Here is a 20,353-nt window from a genome sequence, read left to right as displayed (position 1 = left end):
TTAGTTCTACTATAAAATAGAATATTAATGCTCCTCTATAATATGTGTGCAAATTCCTAAATTGTATTTATATTCTAGCTACTTAAGCAAGATGCTACCAACCTTAACTTCTACCCCCTTCTTAATTATGAAGTCAAAATAGTGTAACCTGTAAATTGTGTACGTGAAAACTAAGATTCAACTTAGTGACATCTTCATAACGCAAGCATGACATAATCATTTCTCCTAATTTAAAAGCAGTAGACCAGCCACAGAGGTTTTCCCATTGATCTACTCTCTAGTACTCTGTAATTAAGATCACTGTACTGCACCTAAAACTCGACAGTAGACTACTGAATTTCGCGTTTGGTTTTCCCATTACATGTAATTGTCCTAAACAGATTACTTGCTACTTGATCACAATCCTCGAACCGTTCACAAAATACACATGTACACTATCACGGATTCATGGTGATCACAATACTTGAATTGAGCAAGTGGTTGAGGCTCTTGGATAATTCTTTAATGTAGTCTCAATCGACGTCTGATCTGGAATTGGAATCCTAGATTCTTGGGCTCGAAATATGACCAATTCCTCCAAAACTAATGCTTGTCTTAGGAAAAACTTGGTTATTTCTACTTCCCGGTTAAATAATCCATAGTACTCTTTTATCACTATTCTTTTAAGATGATACCTGCAACATGAAGGAATTGCGCGAGCAGCTCTGAAACACTCTAGTTCCAACTCCAGTAACTCGCTTTTATATCCAGAGTATACGAAGTATTCACGAGGATCAGAACTCATAAGCCCCTGCAAATTATTAGTAGACAACAATCAAAAACATAATTTGCTTACAGTTGATTAAGAGCTAATGCAACATTAACTATACATGATGCATTGCACTTGTGTAAATAATACCGAAACCATACACTTACAGTGCACTTACCCATGGTAAAATAAGTGTTTCTAAGACGGGCGAACTGAAAAGAAGTGGCAGCAACAACTTATCCCAGTAGTGATTTTCACCAGAAAAAGACAGCTCCAGATGCTTCAGATTATGAAACACAGGCAGTTGATCCGTTAGGACATTTTCGTTATCACAGTCAAATCCCTTCAGCCAAAGGTGAACATTTGACAACCAGCTGGTCAATTGCATGATTCACAAAATAACAAAAAAAATAATTTAGCTATAAACAGAGTTTAGATCAGAGTGACTTACCAGAAAGAACCAGCCAAGCAAAGACAAATGTTGAACATAAGACAAGGGTTTGATGAGGGTACTTATCTGCTTAAAAGAAAACTGAATTTCCTCATGTAATAAGATATCAGGGATGGTTAGTGCTTCTTTAACAAAACAAGGAATCTTGGGGATTGAGTACATGCATCTTGAATTATCCATGAATTCAAGGAACTCCGAATCAGGATAGCTGAAATGCACCAACTCATTGTAATCACGCGCAATACTCTCAAGTCTATTCATATACATACACAATCTCCGAAGGGAAGTTGGATAGATAGATGTGTTGTGGATATGGTTTGGTAAGGCTTGAAATGTGAGGTCTTCAAGTGAGGGGCAGCTTGAAACTAGCCTGGGCAGAAGGTCATCATCAGGAATGAATGAAGTGAGCAAGAGTAGTTGTTTCAAGTTTGGAAGTCGATAAACTGGCATAGTGATTACTTGATCAAGACCAATGTTAACCTGAAGCTTCAACACCTCCAATGTTTCACATGTGAATATAGCCGGGGGCAACTGAGCTTTATCTGGTTTCTTCACCAGAATGCAGAGGTCCAGCTCCCTAAGGCCAGAAAAAGTCAATGGAAAAGAGATCCATTTTTTAAGATGTGTGAACTTCAAGTCAAGGAGATGGCGACAACCATTAGAGTACGGGTTCACACGGCCTGCTCTGCTGATATGAAGTCTAAACCTTTTGAGATGCTGAGAACGATATTGTTGGAGGACAGTATTGACAAAGGTGACAAAAGTGGGCAAACGCTGAATTGCAGATGGGTGTTTCAATGCTTTCAAACAATGTGATGTAGGTAAACCGTCGAAATCGAGGCTTGTAATTAAAGGGAAAACCCTCCTTATTCGCTTAGAGATGACAGACAGAGAAGCTGCATCCTTGGTAGGAAGCAGAGATAGAATCTTAATCAACAAATCATCAGGTAAACTGGTGAGCCTATCTACCCTTGTTCTAACGTTGCGATTTTGCACTTCCTGTGAGAAAATTATAGTGGTACAGTAATCAGACAGGGTTTTGTACTCAAACACATACATAAACTTGATCTCTGAATAGAGATCAACAATAAAAATTAGAGGATATTGTGTCAATTATTAATTTGTGGGCCTAGATTCACAATATAAGCGTTTAAACCAAAGAACATAAACCTAAAAGATATAAAGAACATGTAATACACTCAAAAATAATGGTGGGCAATGGACATGGTCTAATCTCAATGCATGCATAAAAAAACATACAAGTATATCCAAAAGAAAAAGAAATGAACATATATAAAGTTCAACTACACCCAAAGAACAAGTTCCATTTATATTCATTTTTTAAAATAAAAAAGTCCAATTGAGAAGATCATAGTTAAAAGAACAAGAACATAATCTTCAACCTTAAGACACAAATCCGAACATATAGTTCATAATCAAAAGAACATGATCGGTGATTCTTTTCATCTTGGCAAAATATAATTCAACGCCGAAAACATAGTTTGTCATTCTTGGTCAGGTGAACGATTTAATTTGCGCTATAACGTAACATAATCTCAGACTTCCCTAAATTATGGAATTATTATAAATTGCTTTGACTGATATATACTAATTTGGAAAGTGCATTTAATCACAAATTCACAATAACAATCAGAAGATTATTTGATTTAATCACACATTCACAATAACAATCAGAGAATAATTTGGAAACTGATATCGAATCCGAATTAGCCTAAAAGAAAAAAAAAAAAAAAAAAAAAAAAGATAAATTATCACACTTTTCCTCTAGCAAATTATATAGTAAATGCAAATTTAAACATCCCATGAACAAGAACATTAATTTTTAAACCCAAATTCACGTATATATATCATTCTGAATTCGTAATGTATAGATTGTTGTATCAAAGAAAATTAAAATTACTGAAATGAAATCAATGATCACGAAATTTATAACGAATCCTAAAGTTACTACTCAAAATGTCAGATTTAATTAGGGTTTTATAATAATCAACAAAATCATTATGATTGAATAAATTAATGGAAGAAAGATTCATATTAATAAGTACAAACCCAAATTTGCAACTCAGAATTAATAACAAACCCTAATTTTTTTAGTTGATCGAAAATACAGTACAAGAAAATTGAGTTGGGAGTGAGGAGAGAAAATTACCATGGCTGCTGATAGCGGGAGAAAACCAGAGTGTATTTGCAAACCCTTTTACGTACTACTACTTTTTTTTGCTTCTCGACGTATTTAAATTTTTAAAGGCAATGTTTATTTCACTTCTTATTTATTTTTTTTAAAATATTTAAAAATAAATTTCACCTCTAAGTCAAAAAATAAATAAATATTATCTCCATTTCATATTATTTGCCATAATTAGACGTTTTTCCTCTCTACTTTATGTCAAATCGTTACAAATAATATGAAATAAATGTAGTAAATAAAACAAAGGGTTTTTATACGTGGTACCCCTGCGTTATTGGGTTTTCTACATTGTACCCTTCAAAATCCAAAGTTCTACAAGGTGCCCTTGAGTTTTTGGGTTTTTCTACATAGTACACACTTGTGTTGTAAAATAAATAACTCTAACTTAATTTGACTCAAATCGACACCATCTAAATGATCTATTTACCACTTCTATATTTATATTCGATGGAGAAATCACCAATCTTCATTATTCGTTATTTAATGGAAGTTTTGTATGATTGTTTGAGATGGAAGATAAGAATTTTTTTTGCTCCTACTTAACTAAAAGAGCTTGTTTTAGAGGGGACTCAAGTTGTTAGTCCTTTTTTTTTGCAATAAACATGGTAGTTGTGTCTTTGAAGATACTAAATAAGTCGTTTAGATGGTGTTGGCTTGAATCAAATTAATTTAGAGTCATTTATTTTACAACTCAAGGGTACCATATAGAAAAATCCAAAAACTTAAGGGTATAATGTAAAACAAACTAATAACTCAAGGTTACCTTGTAGAAATTTGAATTTGGGAGGGTACAAGATAGAAAACTCAAAAACTCAAGGGTGCTATGTAGAAAAACCCATAAACAAATAAATGTCACCTCGTTTAGATACTCCATTTTATTTTTATGAGTGTTCTGCTTTGACTTTTGCATTGTTTAAAGGATTACTTTCACCGATATCTATGTTTCATTACCTTATTACTGTCTATTACTATGGAGTATTACGAGCCGTACTTATTTCAAATTAAATCTAATAAAATAAGTTCATCTCATAAGTAGTACTTGATTATTATTTTTTGTGTAATTTATATGGTTAAGACCCCGTTCACTTCACCTTATTTTTGCTGAACTGAAATTATTTTTACTGAAACAAAATTATATTTGCTGAACTTAAATTATTTTTACTGAACTTAAATTATTGTTGCTGAACTGAAATTATTTTTACTGATTTTCTATTATAATTCTTCTTTAAGATAACTGAATTTTACTGAACTGAAATTATTTTTACTGAACTGAAATTAATTTTACTGAACTGAACTTATTTTTACTTAATATTATTTTTTTAAGGTGAAGTGAACAGGGCCTAAATATCTTTAATTTAATTCTGTAATGAAAAAATTATGAAAATTACATACGAAGTATATGTTAGGTAATAATCGTAATACACGTTAATATAAATCTTACTCCGTATAAGATTCCATTGATATATTTTTCCTTATAAGACTGAATTTGTAATTTGTACACAATACTCCCTCTATTTCTATATTTTTTTTCCCCATTGGCCATTGCCAAAAGTCTAGCAAACTTTTAAAAGTTTGACCATGAATTCTTGTTATTCTACAAGAGTTAATATAGTCATATGGAATCTTTAATATATATATATATATATATATATATATCTTTAATATCAACTTTTTATAATTTTTACATGTATGAAAATGGAGATCATATAAATGTTTTAACACATATCTTGAAAATCGTGAAAATTCGGGTAAAAAAATAGGGATAGATGGAGTATTATAGAACCACAAATCTACCTCCTTTGGACTTCCTTCAATTCTTCAACTAGTCAAACTAATGTAGCATAACTTTATATAAAATAGAAGGTATAGGCCCTGTTCACCTCACCTTAAAAAAAATAATATTCAGTAAAAATAATTTCAATTTAGTAAAATTAATTTCAGTTCAGTAAAAATAATTTCAGTTCAGCAAAAATAATTCCAGTTTAGCAAAAATCAGTAAACTTAAAGAAGAAATATAATAAAATATCGGTTAATATAATTTCAATTCAATAAAAATAATTTCAGTTCAATAAAATTAATTTCAATTAAGTAAAAATAATTAAGTTCAATAAAAATAATTTCAATTCAGTAAAAATAATATTAGTTTAGCAAAAATAAGGTGAAATGAATGGGGCCTTAATGCCCAAACAAACCAAAAAAGAATTAAAAAAGTATTTTTTTTTTTTATTTGTACAAGGAAAAATAAAATCAATTGAAAGCGAAAATATTCCAAACCTTAAATTAAGACACCCCTCAATCCCTCATTCATAAAACTCAAAAATGAGCAAAACCCAATTAATTTCCCGTAATAATAAAATATGTTTATATTACCTTTTCTCTCTCTTCGCGTCATATGGACATTATTTCCTTCTCTCTCCTCCACTCTAATGGCCATTATTTCCTTCTCTCTCCTCCCCTCCCATGGCCATACCCATGATGGACCACCTTCGCGGCTCTACATCGCCCGATCGGCCAGCCAGACAAAAAACACCGTAGTAGCAAATTATGTAAAGTAAGCCCATCCTAACCCCTTGGAGAAAGGGATTTGCTCATGCGAGTGGTGCTCACGGTGGTGCGGCGGTCCAATGGTGGTGCTAATGGTGATGTGGTGGTCGGCTGGTGGTGCTCGTGGTTGTACGGTGGTCGATTAGTGAAGCTAATGGTCGTCCAGTGGTGCGGCAGGTGCTACTAGTGGTTGTAAAGTGGTGATCAGATAGAGGGGAGAGAAAGGGGGTGTGACTCCTAAACTTACAAAATTCCTCTTGATGTGGCTGCTAAATTTACAAAATTACCCTTAATATAAAACAAGTTTTATAAATATACGAAATTAACTTGTATTTTCTCCTCATAAACATATGTCCTCTATCGCATTACAACCAACTGCCATTTAATCATCTTTGGCTCTTTGCCATTATAAAGATAATATTCAAGATTTGATAGGAAGGAAAAAATAAAAATGAAGGAGTAGTTCATTGGGAATATGTATTTTTTAGGAACATGTGTAATCCAATTAAATTTGCTTTAGTAAAAAAAAAATGTTAAATCATTGAACTTAGGCGGGGATGGAATTTTTCCAAAGTTAAATCAGTTAAAGAATTAAGGAGTAAAAACAATGGTAAAACACAAAAAAAAAAAAAAAAAAAAAAAAAAAAAAACAAAAACAAAAACAAAAAAAAAAGGATGATGACATTATTGACTTATTGAGTGTAAGTGGGAAATTTTTAAATAGCATGACATGAATTAAAATCTGATATCATTAATTTTGGATTATTGTTGATTAAAAAGACTTTTCAAAAAGAAGTCCCTCGCGTAGGGTTGAAAATTCTCTCTAGGGTTCCGTGCTTTCGTTTCCAAAAATTTCTGTGCCATTAATCTCTGAATAACCTTTACAATTCAACCAATTTCTTTTATTGTCGGGAATCTTGTGATATGGAGGACCAATTGATTAAGGAGTGGGATAATCTGAAACTGACTGAGGAAGAAAATTTTGTCCTTGGTGAGTCGAGTGCAATGGAGGACGAGGAAAGCTCACAGCAGAAGCTTGCTTTGTCTTTGGTAGGTAAATTGCTCACCAAGAAATCCTTTAACATTGATGCAATGAAGCGTGTGCTGAAAAATCTCTGGAGAATTGATGGTAATGTGGCGATAAGGTCTGTCGAAACAAACCTTTTTATCTTTCAATTTTTCAATGCTGATGATAGGAGGAAGGTATTAGATGGGAGACCTTGGGCTTTTGACAATCAGACCCTGCTTCTGAAGGAGATTTGCGCTGATGAACAACCTTCAGAAATCAGCTTCGACACATGCCCCTTCTGGATTCGAATTCTTGATGTTCCGTTTGGTCGACGTTCTTCTTGGTTTGCTAGGGAAGTTGGTGACTGCATTGGAGAGTGTCTAGAGGTGGATGAATCCGACCCTCTTGGGTGGGATGAGTATATGCGAGTCAAGTCTTGGTGAATATCAAAAAACCCTTGCGAAGGGGGATAAAGATTGCTATTGACTCCGGGAAAACCAAATGGATTGGCTTCAAATATGAACGCCTAGGAGATTTTTGCTATTATTGTGGCCGAATTGGGCACAATGATAAAGATTGTGAGGAGAAGGACAACTGCAGTAATGAGTCGCCAATCGTGTTCCAATATGGCCCGTTCTTGACGGCTTCCCCTCATCGTTCGAAGGTGCCTGCTAAGGAGAGGGAGTTGGAGAAAAAATGGATGGAGTGCTTAGCAAAGAAGAACAGATTGCCTAGGTCTGATTATAATGACCCTTCTGCCATTCGATTGGGGCCACCTAGTGCAGCAAGGAAATTGTTGTTTTCGTCGCCAAACACGACCTCTGCAATTATACCAAAGCCACGGACTGTGTCGCTCATGGCTGTGGCTGATGAAGGCAATGGGAAAATGGTGCTACGACCAACTGCGGTACAAGCAAGGGGGGCAGAACATGTTGAGGATGTCACTTCTATTGTTGTCGAGAGTCAGAATGTGGTGAGGGATGGGGTGGTGGTGCATGTTGGGGAGCCTGGGGTGATGGCGGGTACAACTACAAGAGTTCGAAAGTGGATCCGCAAAGATGGTGTCTCGGATATGGATGTGACAGAGAGTAGTGATGACAAGCTTATATCAAAAAAGAGGAGTGCTGATTCTATTGTGGAGGTACCTAAAGATGCTACTGCCAAATTTTCTGAAAAGAAATTGAAGCTTGACATTAGTGGTATTTCTTCTGTTAATTCTGTACCTAAAGTAGAGGGTCTTGGTATTGACCAAGCCCTCGAAAAACAATGAAAATTTTAAGCTGGAACTGCCACGGGCTTGGCAACCCGCGTGCAGTTAGGACCCTCCAAGATTTATGTTGGAGGGAAAGGCCGAATATTGTCTTTGTAATGGAGACTATGTTAGATGAAAAAATTCTTAATAAAATAAAAAATCGTTGTGGTTACACGAATGGTTTCTGTCTAAGGAGTACTGGGAGGTCTGGCGGGATTGGGCTATGGTGGAAGGATGTAAATCTTGCAATTGTCTCTTATTCAATCCATCATGTTTGTGCCCATATTTCCGATGCAAATAATGTTCCTTTATGGAGAGCTATAGGTATTTATGGGTGGCCAGAACAAGCAAATAAACATCAGACGTGGTCTCTTATGTCCCAAATTAAAGCTGCTAATCAACTTCCTTGTGTTATGTTCGGGGATTTTAATGAGATTGTGAGTATGTCGGAGAAGGAGGGAGGTGTTCCGCGGAGTGAGAGGTTGATGGATGCCTTTCGAGAAGCAATTGATAGATGTGAATTACGGGATTTGGGGTATAAGGGGAGTATTTTCACTTGGGAGAGGGGTAATTCGATGGCAACTTTTATCCGGGAGTGCCTTGATCGATTTCTTGCGGATAGTGGATGGTGTGATTTGTTCCCTGAAATTGAGGTGCGGCATCTACCAATCTTAAAGCCCGATCACGCTCCAATTGTGTTAACAACAGAGGTGCAAGGTCCGAATGAACATTTTAACATGGCGTATAAATTCGAGCATTTTTGGCTCTCTGATGATGGGTGTGGGGAAGTGGTCAAAGGTGCGTGGGACGAGGCAGGGGGTCTTGGTATGCGTGAGAAAATTGCTGTTTGTGGAGAAAGGTTGGCTAGTTGGGCCACACTGACTTTTGGCTCTATTAAGAAGAAAATTAAAAAAGCTGAAAAATCTTTGAAGGAGTTGAAAGAAAGTCCCATGGATGGTGAAAAACTGCTGCTATGCAACAAATTGTCCGAAGAACTTGATTCCTTGTACTTGATGGAGGAGTCTTATTGGTTTGCACGTGCTCGGGCAAATGAGTTGCGAGATGGGGATAAGAATACAAAGTACTTTCATCATAAAGCTAGTCAACGTAAGGCTCGGAACAGAATTAATGGCCTATTTGATGAGCATGGGGATTGGAAGAAAAGCAGGGTCGATTTAGAGAAATTAATTGCTGCCTATTTCTCTAAACTTTTTGCTACTAGTTCGCCCACGGGGTTTCAAGATGCCATGGAAGGACTCGATACTTTGGTTACTCCGGAGATGAATGATGTTCTTGACTGTGAGCCGACAGGTGATGAGGTGAAACAGGCTTTGTTCCAGATGCATCCACATAAGGCCCCGGGTCCTGACGGTATGCATGCTTTATTTTTTCAAAAATTTTGGCATGTTATTGGGGTGGATATTATTGCTTATGTTCAGAGTTGGTGGAGGGGTAATATTGATCTTTCGGGGATTAATAATACTTGCATTGTTCTAATTCCGAAAATTGAAAAACCTACTCTGATTTCGGAATTTAGACCGATAAGTTGCTGCAATGTTATTTATAAAATCATCTCGAAAGTGCTTGCAAATAAATTGAAAATTTTTTTGGGTGAAATTATTTCCCCAAACCAGAGTGCTTTTGTCCCGCAGAGGCTTATCACTGATAATGCCATTGTAGCATTCGAAATTTTTCATCATATGAAGCGAGGGGGTGAAGGTAAAGATGGCAACATTGCACTAAAACTGGATATGAGCAAGGCGTACGATCGTGTAGAGTGGGTTTTTTTGGAGCAAGTCATGTTTAAATTGGGTTTTTCGGCTCATTGGATCCACAGGGTGATGAATTGTCTTAAAAGTGTTTCTTTTGCTTTTAAGATTAATGGTCAAGTGTCTGGTTCTGTGATTCCTTCGAGAGGTTTAAGGCAGGGTGATCCAATCTCTCCGTACTTATTTTTATTATGTGCTGATGCTTTCTCAACTCTGATATCCAAGGCCGCCAATGGTAATCTTATTCATGGTGCGAGGATATGCAGGGCTGCTCCTAGAGTGTCTCACTTGTTTTTTGCAGATGACAGTATACTTTTGGCTAGAGCAAATGTGCAAGAATGCTCGGTTATAGCTAATATTATTAGCAAATATGAAAGAGCTTCGGGTCAGAATGTCAATTTATGCAAGACTGAGGTCGTTTTTAGCAAAAAAGTGTGTCCGACGCGGAGACAAGAGATTATAGATATTTTGGGTGTTAGGGAAGTGGCACGTCATGAGAAGTATCTTGGATTACCGACCATAATTGGGAGATCGAAGAAGGCGATTTTTGCAGGATTAAAGGAGCGGATATGGAAAAAACTACAAGGGTGGAAGGAAAAGTTGCTTTCTAGACCAGGGAAGGAAGTGATGATTAAAGCCGTGGCCCAAGCAATCCCGACCTATATGATGAGTATTTTCAAGCTACCTGAGGGTCTCATTGACGAAATCCATTCTATGTTTGCGCGCTTTTGGTGGGGCTCTACGGATACTGCGAGCAAAATGCATTGGCAAAGGTGGGAACTCTTATGTCGTTCCAAAGCAAGTGGTGGTTTGGGTTTCCGGGACCTAAAATGCTTTAATAAGGCATTACTTGCGAAACAGGTATGGAGGTTGCATCACAATCCTGGTACTCTTATTCACACAATTTTAAAGGCAAGATACTTTAAAAATTGTGATGTCCTTGAAGCTAGTAGTGGTTACGACCCGAGCTATACATGGAGGAGTATGTGTGGCACTAGAGAGCTGCTCCTTGATGGCCTCAAATGGAGGGTGGGAACGGGTTGTGCTATAAGTGTATGGAGTGATGCATGGCTGCCTGGTTGCTCGTCAGCTATTGTGCCCACTCCGACACCTACCAGTGACTTGTCTCTAAGAGTATGTGATTTGATTGATCATGCTAGTGGAATGTGGGATATGAGTGTGATTAATTGCAATTTTAATGCTGTTGATGCTGCCAAAATACTATCCATTCCCCTATCTCCGAATAGCCCCCTTGATCGAATGTATTGGTGGCCGTCGAAGAATGGGATGTATAGTGTGAAATCTGGATACTGGTTGAGCAAAAGAGAGTCTAGTGTGGAGCAAGATAGCAATGTGAATGATGTATGGCGACTGATCTGGTCCTTGAAGTGCCCCCCAAAATTGAAGCATTTTTTATGGAGAGCCTGTAAAGGCTTCCTAGCAGTAAAGGAACGTCTATTTTTTCGCCATGTCACCTCAGATAAAACATGCTCGATATGCAATGCCAATGAGGAATCTATTATTCACGCCACATTTGAGTGTGTTGCGGCAAAAGAGATATGGGCTGCCAGCCCCTATTTTGACAGTATAAGGGATGCCCCATCTGGTAGTTTTTGTGAAAGACTATTGTGGCTGTCCTCTAAGGTGTCGAAGGAGGAGTTTATTACTATGGCAGCTCTAGCTTGGGCCTCGTGGCACTGCAGAAATATGTCAATTTTCGAGCAAGCAACATTCAATGCTGTGGATGTGGCGAAAGGATGGATAAACTTGGTAAGGGAAAGTAATGCATATGGTACGAAGGTTAGCAATTCTGTCCCACAGGTCTGTAGCTCCTCTAGCAATTGGTGCTGTCCAAGTGAAGGCGTGGTAAAAATTAACTGTGATGCTCATGTGGGAGCTGCTACGGGATTGGGTGCTGTAATGAGAGATGATCAAGGCAACCTGCTTGCTGCTGCAGTACGTGCTGAAAGTGCAGGGTGGGGGGTGGATTTGGCAGAAGCAGCTGCTTGTCGCTATGGTTTGTTGCTAGCTAGAAGGCTGGGGTTTACAAGAGTGCACCTTGAGTGTGACGCTGAATCAGTTGTGAAGGCAATTTTGTCTAAGTCCGTAGGCTTTTCTCCTATTTTCCTGCTTTTTGATGATATTTGTAAATTAGCGTCTAGTTTTATTTCGTTTTCGTTATCTCATATTAAGCGTGCGGGTAATACTCTAGCCCATAATGTTGCAAGATGGGATGCTAGAGGTTGTAACGAAATTGTTTCTCTTGGTCCGTTTCCCCAAAGCTTGATTACTTTGGCGGAAATTGATCTGCTTTAATGATATTCTCGCAGCTTGTTTTCAAAAAAAAAAAAAAAAAGACTTTTCAAAAATAATAGAAAGGGAATGATTTCAAAATAAAATTGAAAGGACTATTTCACAGTTCTACATCTCCTCATCAAATTATATTCTCATCCACAAATATCATACTACCTCTGTCTTTTTTAGTTGACACGTTTTGATTTTAGCACTATTCACACACTTGCCTTTGACTGTATTTTGTAATTTATCCGTAATGAAAAATATAGTTATGTGAGATCTTGTTAGATTCGTGACGATATATAGTTTCACAATATCAAATATTTATAATTTTTTCTTATCGATAATTAAAAATGTTAATGGTTAAATATGTGCATTGACAAACGTAATTAAAGAAACGTGTCAATTTTAAAACGAAGGAAGTAATTCTTATGTACGTGATGTTCATACATAACAAAATCACGTCACGAAGAAAAGTACGTACAGCATCTTTTTATAGGAAGGGTCATCATCTTTCTTTCTTTTTATATGTGATGAATACTATTTATTAAAATTTTATTATAAATCTCGTGAAAGTATGAAATTTCATCGAACACTTGAATAGTGCTTTACTAGCCCACTGTATCTTGGCACTTGGCAAATTCCATAAATGGAGATATCCTTTTGAATAGTCCAACTTCATGCATATGGTCTATATATATCCTTGATCCCCAAGTATAGATAAAGGGTCATAGTCCAACCTCCCTTTCAAATAAATTCGTTTTTCCTAGAAGATATTTTTGTAATTTTGTTTTTGTTCAAATTTGTCTTAGGTGTCCATATTTTCTTGGAACATAACGATAATTAACAAGTATGTACTCATTTTCTGTAACCCGTTTTCTCTTTAACTGATTTTCCCATAGCCCGCTCTTTTTCCAAAACACTATAAATTCCATCTTTTAAGCTTCCTCCCCACTTAACAAAACCCCAACTGAACATGGGTATTTTACCAATTTCATATTTTCTCTCTTCTTTCAAAAACCCATCTCTTAATTTTCTTCAAAGTCCATTCTTTTTGCGAGATTCCTCTGTTTTCTTACATCTAATCCTATTATTTGGTCTAATTCTTACATGGGTTTACAAATTATTCCGAAGAAATGGCAATGATCACACCAAAGATAGAAACTTTTGGTATTATAAACCTGTTTTCTTCCCTTCTTTAGCTCTTTCATTATTTAATCTAGCATTATTTTGCTTAAATTGCTTTTATTGGTATAAAAATGGCTGGTCAGATGAAAAACTAGCTACCCTTTTGGATTTAGCATTGAAGGTGTTTGTTTGGTTGTTAGTTTCTATTTACTTGCATAAACAATTTATTTACCACTTTAATGGTGTAAAACTTCCTGTTCAATAGAGAGTTTGGTGGGGTTTTTACCTTGTTGTGTCTTGTTATTGTCTTATTGTAGACACTATCCAACTTAGTAGAAATCAAAGTTTGCCAATTCAAGTTTTGGTATGTGATGTAGTATATGTTATATCAGGAATTTTTCTTTGTTGTGTTGGGGTTTTTGGGAGGTTTACTAGTGAGGATAGTGATCTTCAAGAGCCATTTTTGAATGGTATTGGTAGGGTGGATTCGAGTCTGAGCGAAGGGAGTGAAACAATTAGTCCTTATTTGAATGCTGGGTTGTTTAGTAACATAACTTTTACTTGGGTAGGCTCATTAATCTCCAAAGGTTATAATAAAACTTTGGACTTTGAGGATGTTCCGTCTCTTTCAGGTAAAGATGATGTTAGTGAATCCCATATGATTTTTAGAAATTGTATGGAGTCTCTTAGAGAAGGTACTGATAAGAAGGTGACAAGTATGAGGCTTGTGAAATCTTTGATCTTAACATCATGGGTTGATATCGTATTGACGGCTTTCCTTTGCCTCATCAAAACAATAGCGTCTTTTGTTGGTCCTTACCTCATTGATACCTTTGTCCAGTACCTTAATGGGAGAAGGGAATACAAAAACCAAGGCTATGTACTAGTTTCTGCATTCTTCTTTGCGAAGCTTGTGGAATGCCTATGTCAAAGGCATTGGTTCTTTAGGCTTCAAGTAGTTGGGATTAGGATGAAAGCTGTGCTTATAGAGAGTATCTATAATAAGGCATTGACCCTCTCTAGTCGATTGAAGCAAGGTCATACAAGTGGGGAGATGATCAATTTCATGACTGTGGATGCAGAGAGAATTGATGATTTTAGTTGGTATATGCATGATCCATGGATGGTCATATTGAAAGTTGCATTGGCCTTGTTGCTGTTGTATAAAAGTCTAGGGTTGGCATCACTTGCTGCATTTTCTGGAACCATTTTCACTATGTTGGCCAATTATCCTTTGTCAACTTTGCTTGAGAAGTATCAGGCAAAGCTAATGGAAGCCAAGGATAAGAGAATGAAGGCGACATCTGAGATATTGAAGAACATGAGAATTCTGAAGCTTCAAGCATGGGAAATGAAATTCTTGTCTAAGATTGTTGACCTAAGAAATAGTGAAAATGTTTGGTTGAAGAAATTTTTTAGTATTTCAGCTGCAACAGTTTTTGTTTTCTGGGGTGCTCCAACATTTGTGATGGTTATTACTTTTGGGACATGTATGATCATGGGTATACCTCTTGAATCAGGGAAGGTTTTAACTGCTCTTGCAACATTTCGGATTCTTCAGGAACCCATTTACAATCTGCCAGACACAATCTCTATGGTCATACAGACAAAAGTTTCCCTTGATAGAATTGCCTCTTTCCTTTGTCTTGATGACTTAGAACCTGATACTGTAGAGAAAATTCCTAGAGCAACTTCTGAAGTTGCTGTTGAGATTAATGAAGGAAATTTTAGCTGGGATTCATCGGCCTCAATCCCTACATTAAAAAACATCAATCTTAGAGTTAAACATGGTATGAGGGTGGCAGTATGTGGTACAGTTGGTTCTGGAAAGTCTACTCTACTTTCTTGCATTTTAGGAGAAGTTTCAAAGATATCTGGAAGTTTACGATTGAGTGGATCCAAGGCTTATGTCCCACAATCCCCTTGGATTCAGAGTGGCAAGATAGTCGATAATATATTGTTTGGCCAGAATATGGATCATGAAAAGTATGACAGGGTATTAGAGGCATGTTCCTTGAGTAAGGATCTTGAAATCTTGTCTTTTGGAGATCAGACAATAATTGGTGAGAGGGGTATCAATTTGAGTGGTGGTCAGAAGCAGAGGATACAACTCGCTCGTGCTTTATACAAAGATGCTGACATATATCTGTTTGATGATCCATTTAGTGCTGTTGATGCTCACACTGGTAGTCATCTCTTCAAGGTATTAATCTTTTCCTTTTGCATAAAATGCATTCTATTTTGTTCTCATTTATCTGTACAAATACTGCTAAATATTCACATTATCCCTAATATGTATTATGAATTATATAATGTTCACTATAAAAGCTATAGTTATATTTGGAGTATAAGTTGGTTGGACAATTATAGCTTCATTCTAGACCATCATTTGTAGTGCAAGTTTTTTTCTCCTGCTTGATCTTGTTACATGCTTAGTAATTGGAAGTGCTGAACCCATTGTTTTAAATGTAATTTTTACGGTCCGAGATCAAAGTCCGCATTGAGTATAAAGCTGAGATCCAGGCTTGTGCTATGAAATTACATGTGCTTACGTTGTCTTGTTTAGAATCTTTTGGTCTTTAGATTCATTGTTCTGTTGCAAATTTTCTGTTTGATTGCAATATCTAGCTATTTATTTCTCTTGGGATCATAACTTATTGGGTAGTGTCTGATTAACTTGCAGGAATGTCTGCTAGGTCTTTTAGAATCCAAGACTGTGATATATGTAACACACCAAGTGGAGTTCTTGCCTGCTGCAGATTTAATATTGGTGAGAGAACATAAAAACAAAATTTCTTCCTCCAATTGCTGGCATTATTTTTATTTATATCACCTTCTGATACCCTCTAACTCATGTATCGTTTAAAGGTCATGAAAGAAGGGAGTATATTGCAAGCAGGAAAGTACAATGATATTCTTGCTTCCGGAACAGACTTCATGGAACTTGTAGGAGCACACAAAGAAGCCTTATCTGCACTTGATTTGGCAGAGCCTGGAGTTTCAAAGCCGAAAGTTGATGAGGAATGTAGTGATAAGAAAGCCTTAGAGGAGAGCAATGTTGGTAAGGTTGAAAAAAATGATGATATGGCAGGGCTTAAGCGACAACTTGTTCAAGACGAAGAAAGAGAGAAAGGTAGAGTGGGACTTTCAGTCTATTGGAAATATCTCACCACAGCATATGGAGGAGCTTTGGTACCCTTAATATTGTTAGCTCAAATACTTTTCCAGACTCTTCAAATTTTAAGCAATTATTGGATGGCTTGGGCAACTCCTGTCTCTTCGGATGCTAAACCTATTGTCAACGCGAAAACTGTAATACTTGTCTATGTTGCTTTGGCCATTGGAAGTTCCTTCTGTATCCTAGCAAGGGCTAGTCTCCTCGTGACTGTTGCATACAGGACAGCTACTTCCCTATTCAGTAAGATGCACTCGTGCATATTCCGTGCCCCCATGTCATTTTTCGATGCTACCCCAAGTGGGCGGATTTTAAATCGGGTACATAAACTTCCCCTGCTCCTTTATTTTGCATTCAATTTTGAAATATTTCTGAAAATTAATGGTATATACATATAAGAACTGGAAAATTTGTTTGTAACATCTCTAAACAGGATAAGTTTCTTAAATCATCCACTGCAACTTATTGAACCATATTCACGTCATGATTCAGGCATCTACAGATCAAAGTGCTGTAGATTTGAACATTCCATCTCAAATTGGTGCATTTGCATTCTCGTTCATACAACTTCTGGGAATTATTGTGGTGATGTCACAAATTACATGGCAAGTTTTCGTGATTTTCATCCCTGTTACTGCAGTCTCTTTATGGTATCAGGTAACTTTGATGAGCTTTGTACTCTTGTCATTATACATATTGCAAATTGCTTTACGAGCTGTTCAAAAGCTTGTATCGAAACTATGACTTGAATCTAGTGTAGCTCAATATCAACTAATATGCATGGAAATGGGAAGCAAAATTATCAAATGAGGGAAGAAAAATATAAATTCAAAATTATTTTTGTTTATGTTGCAGCAATATTACATACCCTCAGCAAGAGAACTTTGTCGATTGGTTGGAGTAACTAAAGCTCCAGTGATACAACATTTTGCTGAGACTATATCTGGAGCAACAACTATTAGGAGCTTTGATCAAGAATCTAGGTTCTGTGCTACAAGCATACAGCTAGTAAATGGATACTCAAGACCAAAGTTTTACAGCGCTGTTGCAATGGAATGGCTTACCTTTCGCTTGGACATGTTATCTTTAATTACATTTGCCGCCTCATTGATCATTTTGATCTCCATTCCTGTAGGACTAATTGATCCTGGTACATAATTAAACCCCATTTATTTCTGACTCGCTATCTTATTCCATCCTGTACAACATAAACATTCTAACATTTAATACTCTTTATGTTTAAAGGAATTGCTGGTTTATCTGTTACGTATGGGCTCAATCTGAACAGGCTACAAAGCTCGATGATATGGAATTTATGTAATATGGAGAATAAAATCATCTCAGTTGAGAGGATCCTTCAGTATACTTGTATTACTAGCGAACCTCCACTTGTTATAGAAGAAAATAGGCCAGATTCATCTTGGCCGTCTTTTGGAGAAGTCAGTGTTCAAAACCTTCAGGTGATTTTAGTTTCATTTCACTCTTATTATTTCATAAAATTTTGACAACAAACAATAATAATAAAAAAAAAAGAAACTAAGTGCATGCTAGTTATAATGTTGTGGAAATGTATAGATTCGTTATGCTCCACACATGCCACTTGTGTTACGAGGAATTACTTGTACATTTCATGGAGGGAAGAAGACTGGCATTGTAGGGAGAACAGGAAGTGGTAAATCAACCCTCATACAGGCACTTTTCCGCATCGTTGAACCTGCAGCTGGGCAGATCATGTTAGATGGTATCAACATATCTTCCATTGGACTGCATGATCTACGGACTAGATTAAGTATAATCCCACAAGATCCCACCATGTTTGAAGGAACTGTCCGAAGCAACCTGGATTATCCTCTTGAAGAATACTCTGATGAACAGATTTGGGATGTAAGTCTTACATTTTGGTACATAACTTTGCGCTCTACAAATACCCTTTTCCATTCCTCCCTAAAAAAACACTTTGTAATGTTTTCAGGCTCTTGATAAATGCCAACTTGGAGACGAAGTTAGAAAGAAAGAAGGAAAACTCGATTCAATAGGTTTGTTTGTTACTTCATTTACTCTGATTTTTTGTTGATTTTGGTCCTATTTTTTGGCTTTCAACTTATTTGGATTCTTTATCAAACTTTCAGTTACCGAGAATGGTGAGAATTGGAGTATGGGGCAGAGGCAGCTTGTTTGTTTAGGCCGCGTGCTACTTAAGAGAAGCAAAGTATTGATTCTAGACGAAGCAACTGCATCAATCGACACAGCTACAGACAACTTGATTCAGCAAACACTAAGAGAACATTTCTCAGATTCGACGGTAATAATCATAGCTCACCGGATTACATCAGTTATCGATAGTGATATGGTGGTGCTTCTAAGCCATGGACTTGTAGAGGAATGCAATTCACCAATGAAGTTGCTAGAAAACAAGTCATCGTCGTTTGCTAAACTCGTTGCAGAGTATACAACAAGATGTATATCAAATGCAGAGGATGTAAAAATGTAAAATAACAGTACATTACGGTGAAGTCCAAAGAACTCAACTATGTCTTCTTGGATGATGGCGAAAATCATTACAATAAAATTTTGGATAAAAGACTAAAATTGTTAGCAATACAATGTACAAATAGAGTGTACGTAAGCAATAGAAAGTACAAACAGAGTGTTAAGTGTAAGTGGTGGTGCTAATATTGGTCCTCCAGTTAATTAATGATGCTAATTGTCATGGTAATAGCAAAGATATTTGATTATAATGTTTTTTTTTTTTTTGTTTTTTTCTCTCATTTCAAAAAGACTACTTCCTTGAGTCCTTCGTTTTTAATATTACATACATTAATTTGATTTATGATTCACATGCTCTCTTTGATTTAATTATTCTCTATTTTAACGTGAATAAATGTTCGCTGTTATGTAATATGGATTATATAATTGATTAATTGTCATGTCTATTTATATAATATTTTTTCTATTATTACTATTCCTCTATCCCTATTTGTTTTGGACAGTCTTTTTCAACTCGAAATTGGGTTGGGCCTGGCTCGTTTTTTAAAAATGGGGGGCTTGGGAAAGCATTTTTATGCAAATTTAGTTGCTTTTTTTCTTGGCCCGGCCCGAAAAGCCTGCACGGCCCAGCTACAAATTTTTGCCTAGACTCAAGTGTAGGCAAAAATGCATGCACCACCTTCCAAACGACCATATGATTTGCATTTCAACTTCGCATTGCTGCACTTCACACACACCCACACTCTAATACTCTAACCGCCATGCTGTCTCTGTAGGTACACCCCTGCTTCTACAGTAATCACAACAGCAGCAATTCAGAGAAGATGTCGAGTATATACGCATCTTAATCGAGTTTGCCCATATTGATAATCCTAACTTATATTCAATCAATTCAACAAGCAAACTACAAGCCTAATCGAAGCAAAAACAAGCAAATAGCACATGAATAGTATAGAGAATTTAAGCCATAACTCCCTAATTTTGGTTGTGATGAAGATTTACACAAAGGTTGTAACGATGATGATTTTTAATTGGTATTAATGTACTGTGGTGGCGGCGACAACGGCAGCGATGACGACAATTACAATTATTGTGGCCAAAGTTGAAGTTGTGTTAGACAAAATAGCTACTTGTATATATCAGAGGATTGATGAGGAGGAGAGGAGGAGATGAGTAAATTTATTTCAAACCACCATATATTAATGTTCAGCTTGTGGAATTGATAATGAACATATTATTTAATTGTTTCTTATTCCAGTTTTGTGCGTCTTATATGAACATCTATA

At 36.5% G+C, this 20,353-nt stretch overlaps 1 protein-coding gene and 1 pseudogene across 2 annotated transcripts; one reads left to right on the top strand and one right to left on the bottom strand.

Moving 5' to 3' along the window:
- Positions 1-454: 454 nt before the first annotated feature.
- LOC145589014 (putative F-box/FBD/LRR-repeat protein At4g00315) lies at positions 455-5,842 on the bottom strand. The gene is made up of 4 exons (XM_081645591.1): positions 5,779-5,842; positions 1,200-2,269; positions 927-1,091; positions 455-790 (listed from the first exon to the last, which is right to left on the bottom strand). The coding sequence occupies exons 1-4, from the start codon at positions 5,840-5,842 to the stop codon at positions 455-457; spliced, it is 1,635 nt and encodes a 544-aa protein (XP_081501717.1).
- A 7,298-nt stretch (positions 5,843-13,140) lies between these two features.
- Positions 13,141-19,327, top strand: LOC145589749 (ABC transporter C family member 3-like; annotated as a pseudogene). Its single transcript, XR_014101800.1, has 9 exons — positions 13,141-15,608; positions 16,089-16,175; positions 16,274-16,900; positions 17,073-17,237; positions 17,436-17,730; positions 17,826-18,040; positions 18,156-18,464; positions 18,553-18,616; positions 18,710-19,327. The product of XR_014101800.1 is annotated as an ABC transporter C family member 3-like (transcript).
- Positions 19,328-20,353: the final 1,026 nt, after the last annotated feature.

Source organism: Chenopodium album, chromosome 17 (assembly GCF_948465745.1).
Source record: "Chenopodium album chromosome 17, dcCheAlbu1.1, whole genome shotgun sequence".
In the NCBI taxonomy this organism is placed as follows: Eukaryota; Viridiplantae; Streptophyta; class Magnoliopsida; order Caryophyllales; family Amaranthaceae; genus Chenopodium; species Chenopodium album.
Note: the sequence above shows the minus strand (reverse complement) of the source record. Positions and strands in the feature narration are given on the sequence as shown.

Coding starts and splice junctions, on each gene's coding strand:
- LOC145589014 (XM_081645591.1), bottom strand. CDS start 5,842: ATGGCCATTAGAGTGGAGGAGAGAGAAGGAAATAATGTCCATATGACG. Junction 2,270..5,778: donor GACGCGAAGAGAGAGAAAAG/GTAATATAAACA, acceptor ATCTCTATTCAG/AGATCAAGTTTATGTATGTG. Junction 1,092..1,199: donor TGCTTGGCTGGTTCTTTCTG/GTAAGTCACTCT, acceptor CTTTGGCTGAAG/GGATTTGACTGTGATAACGA.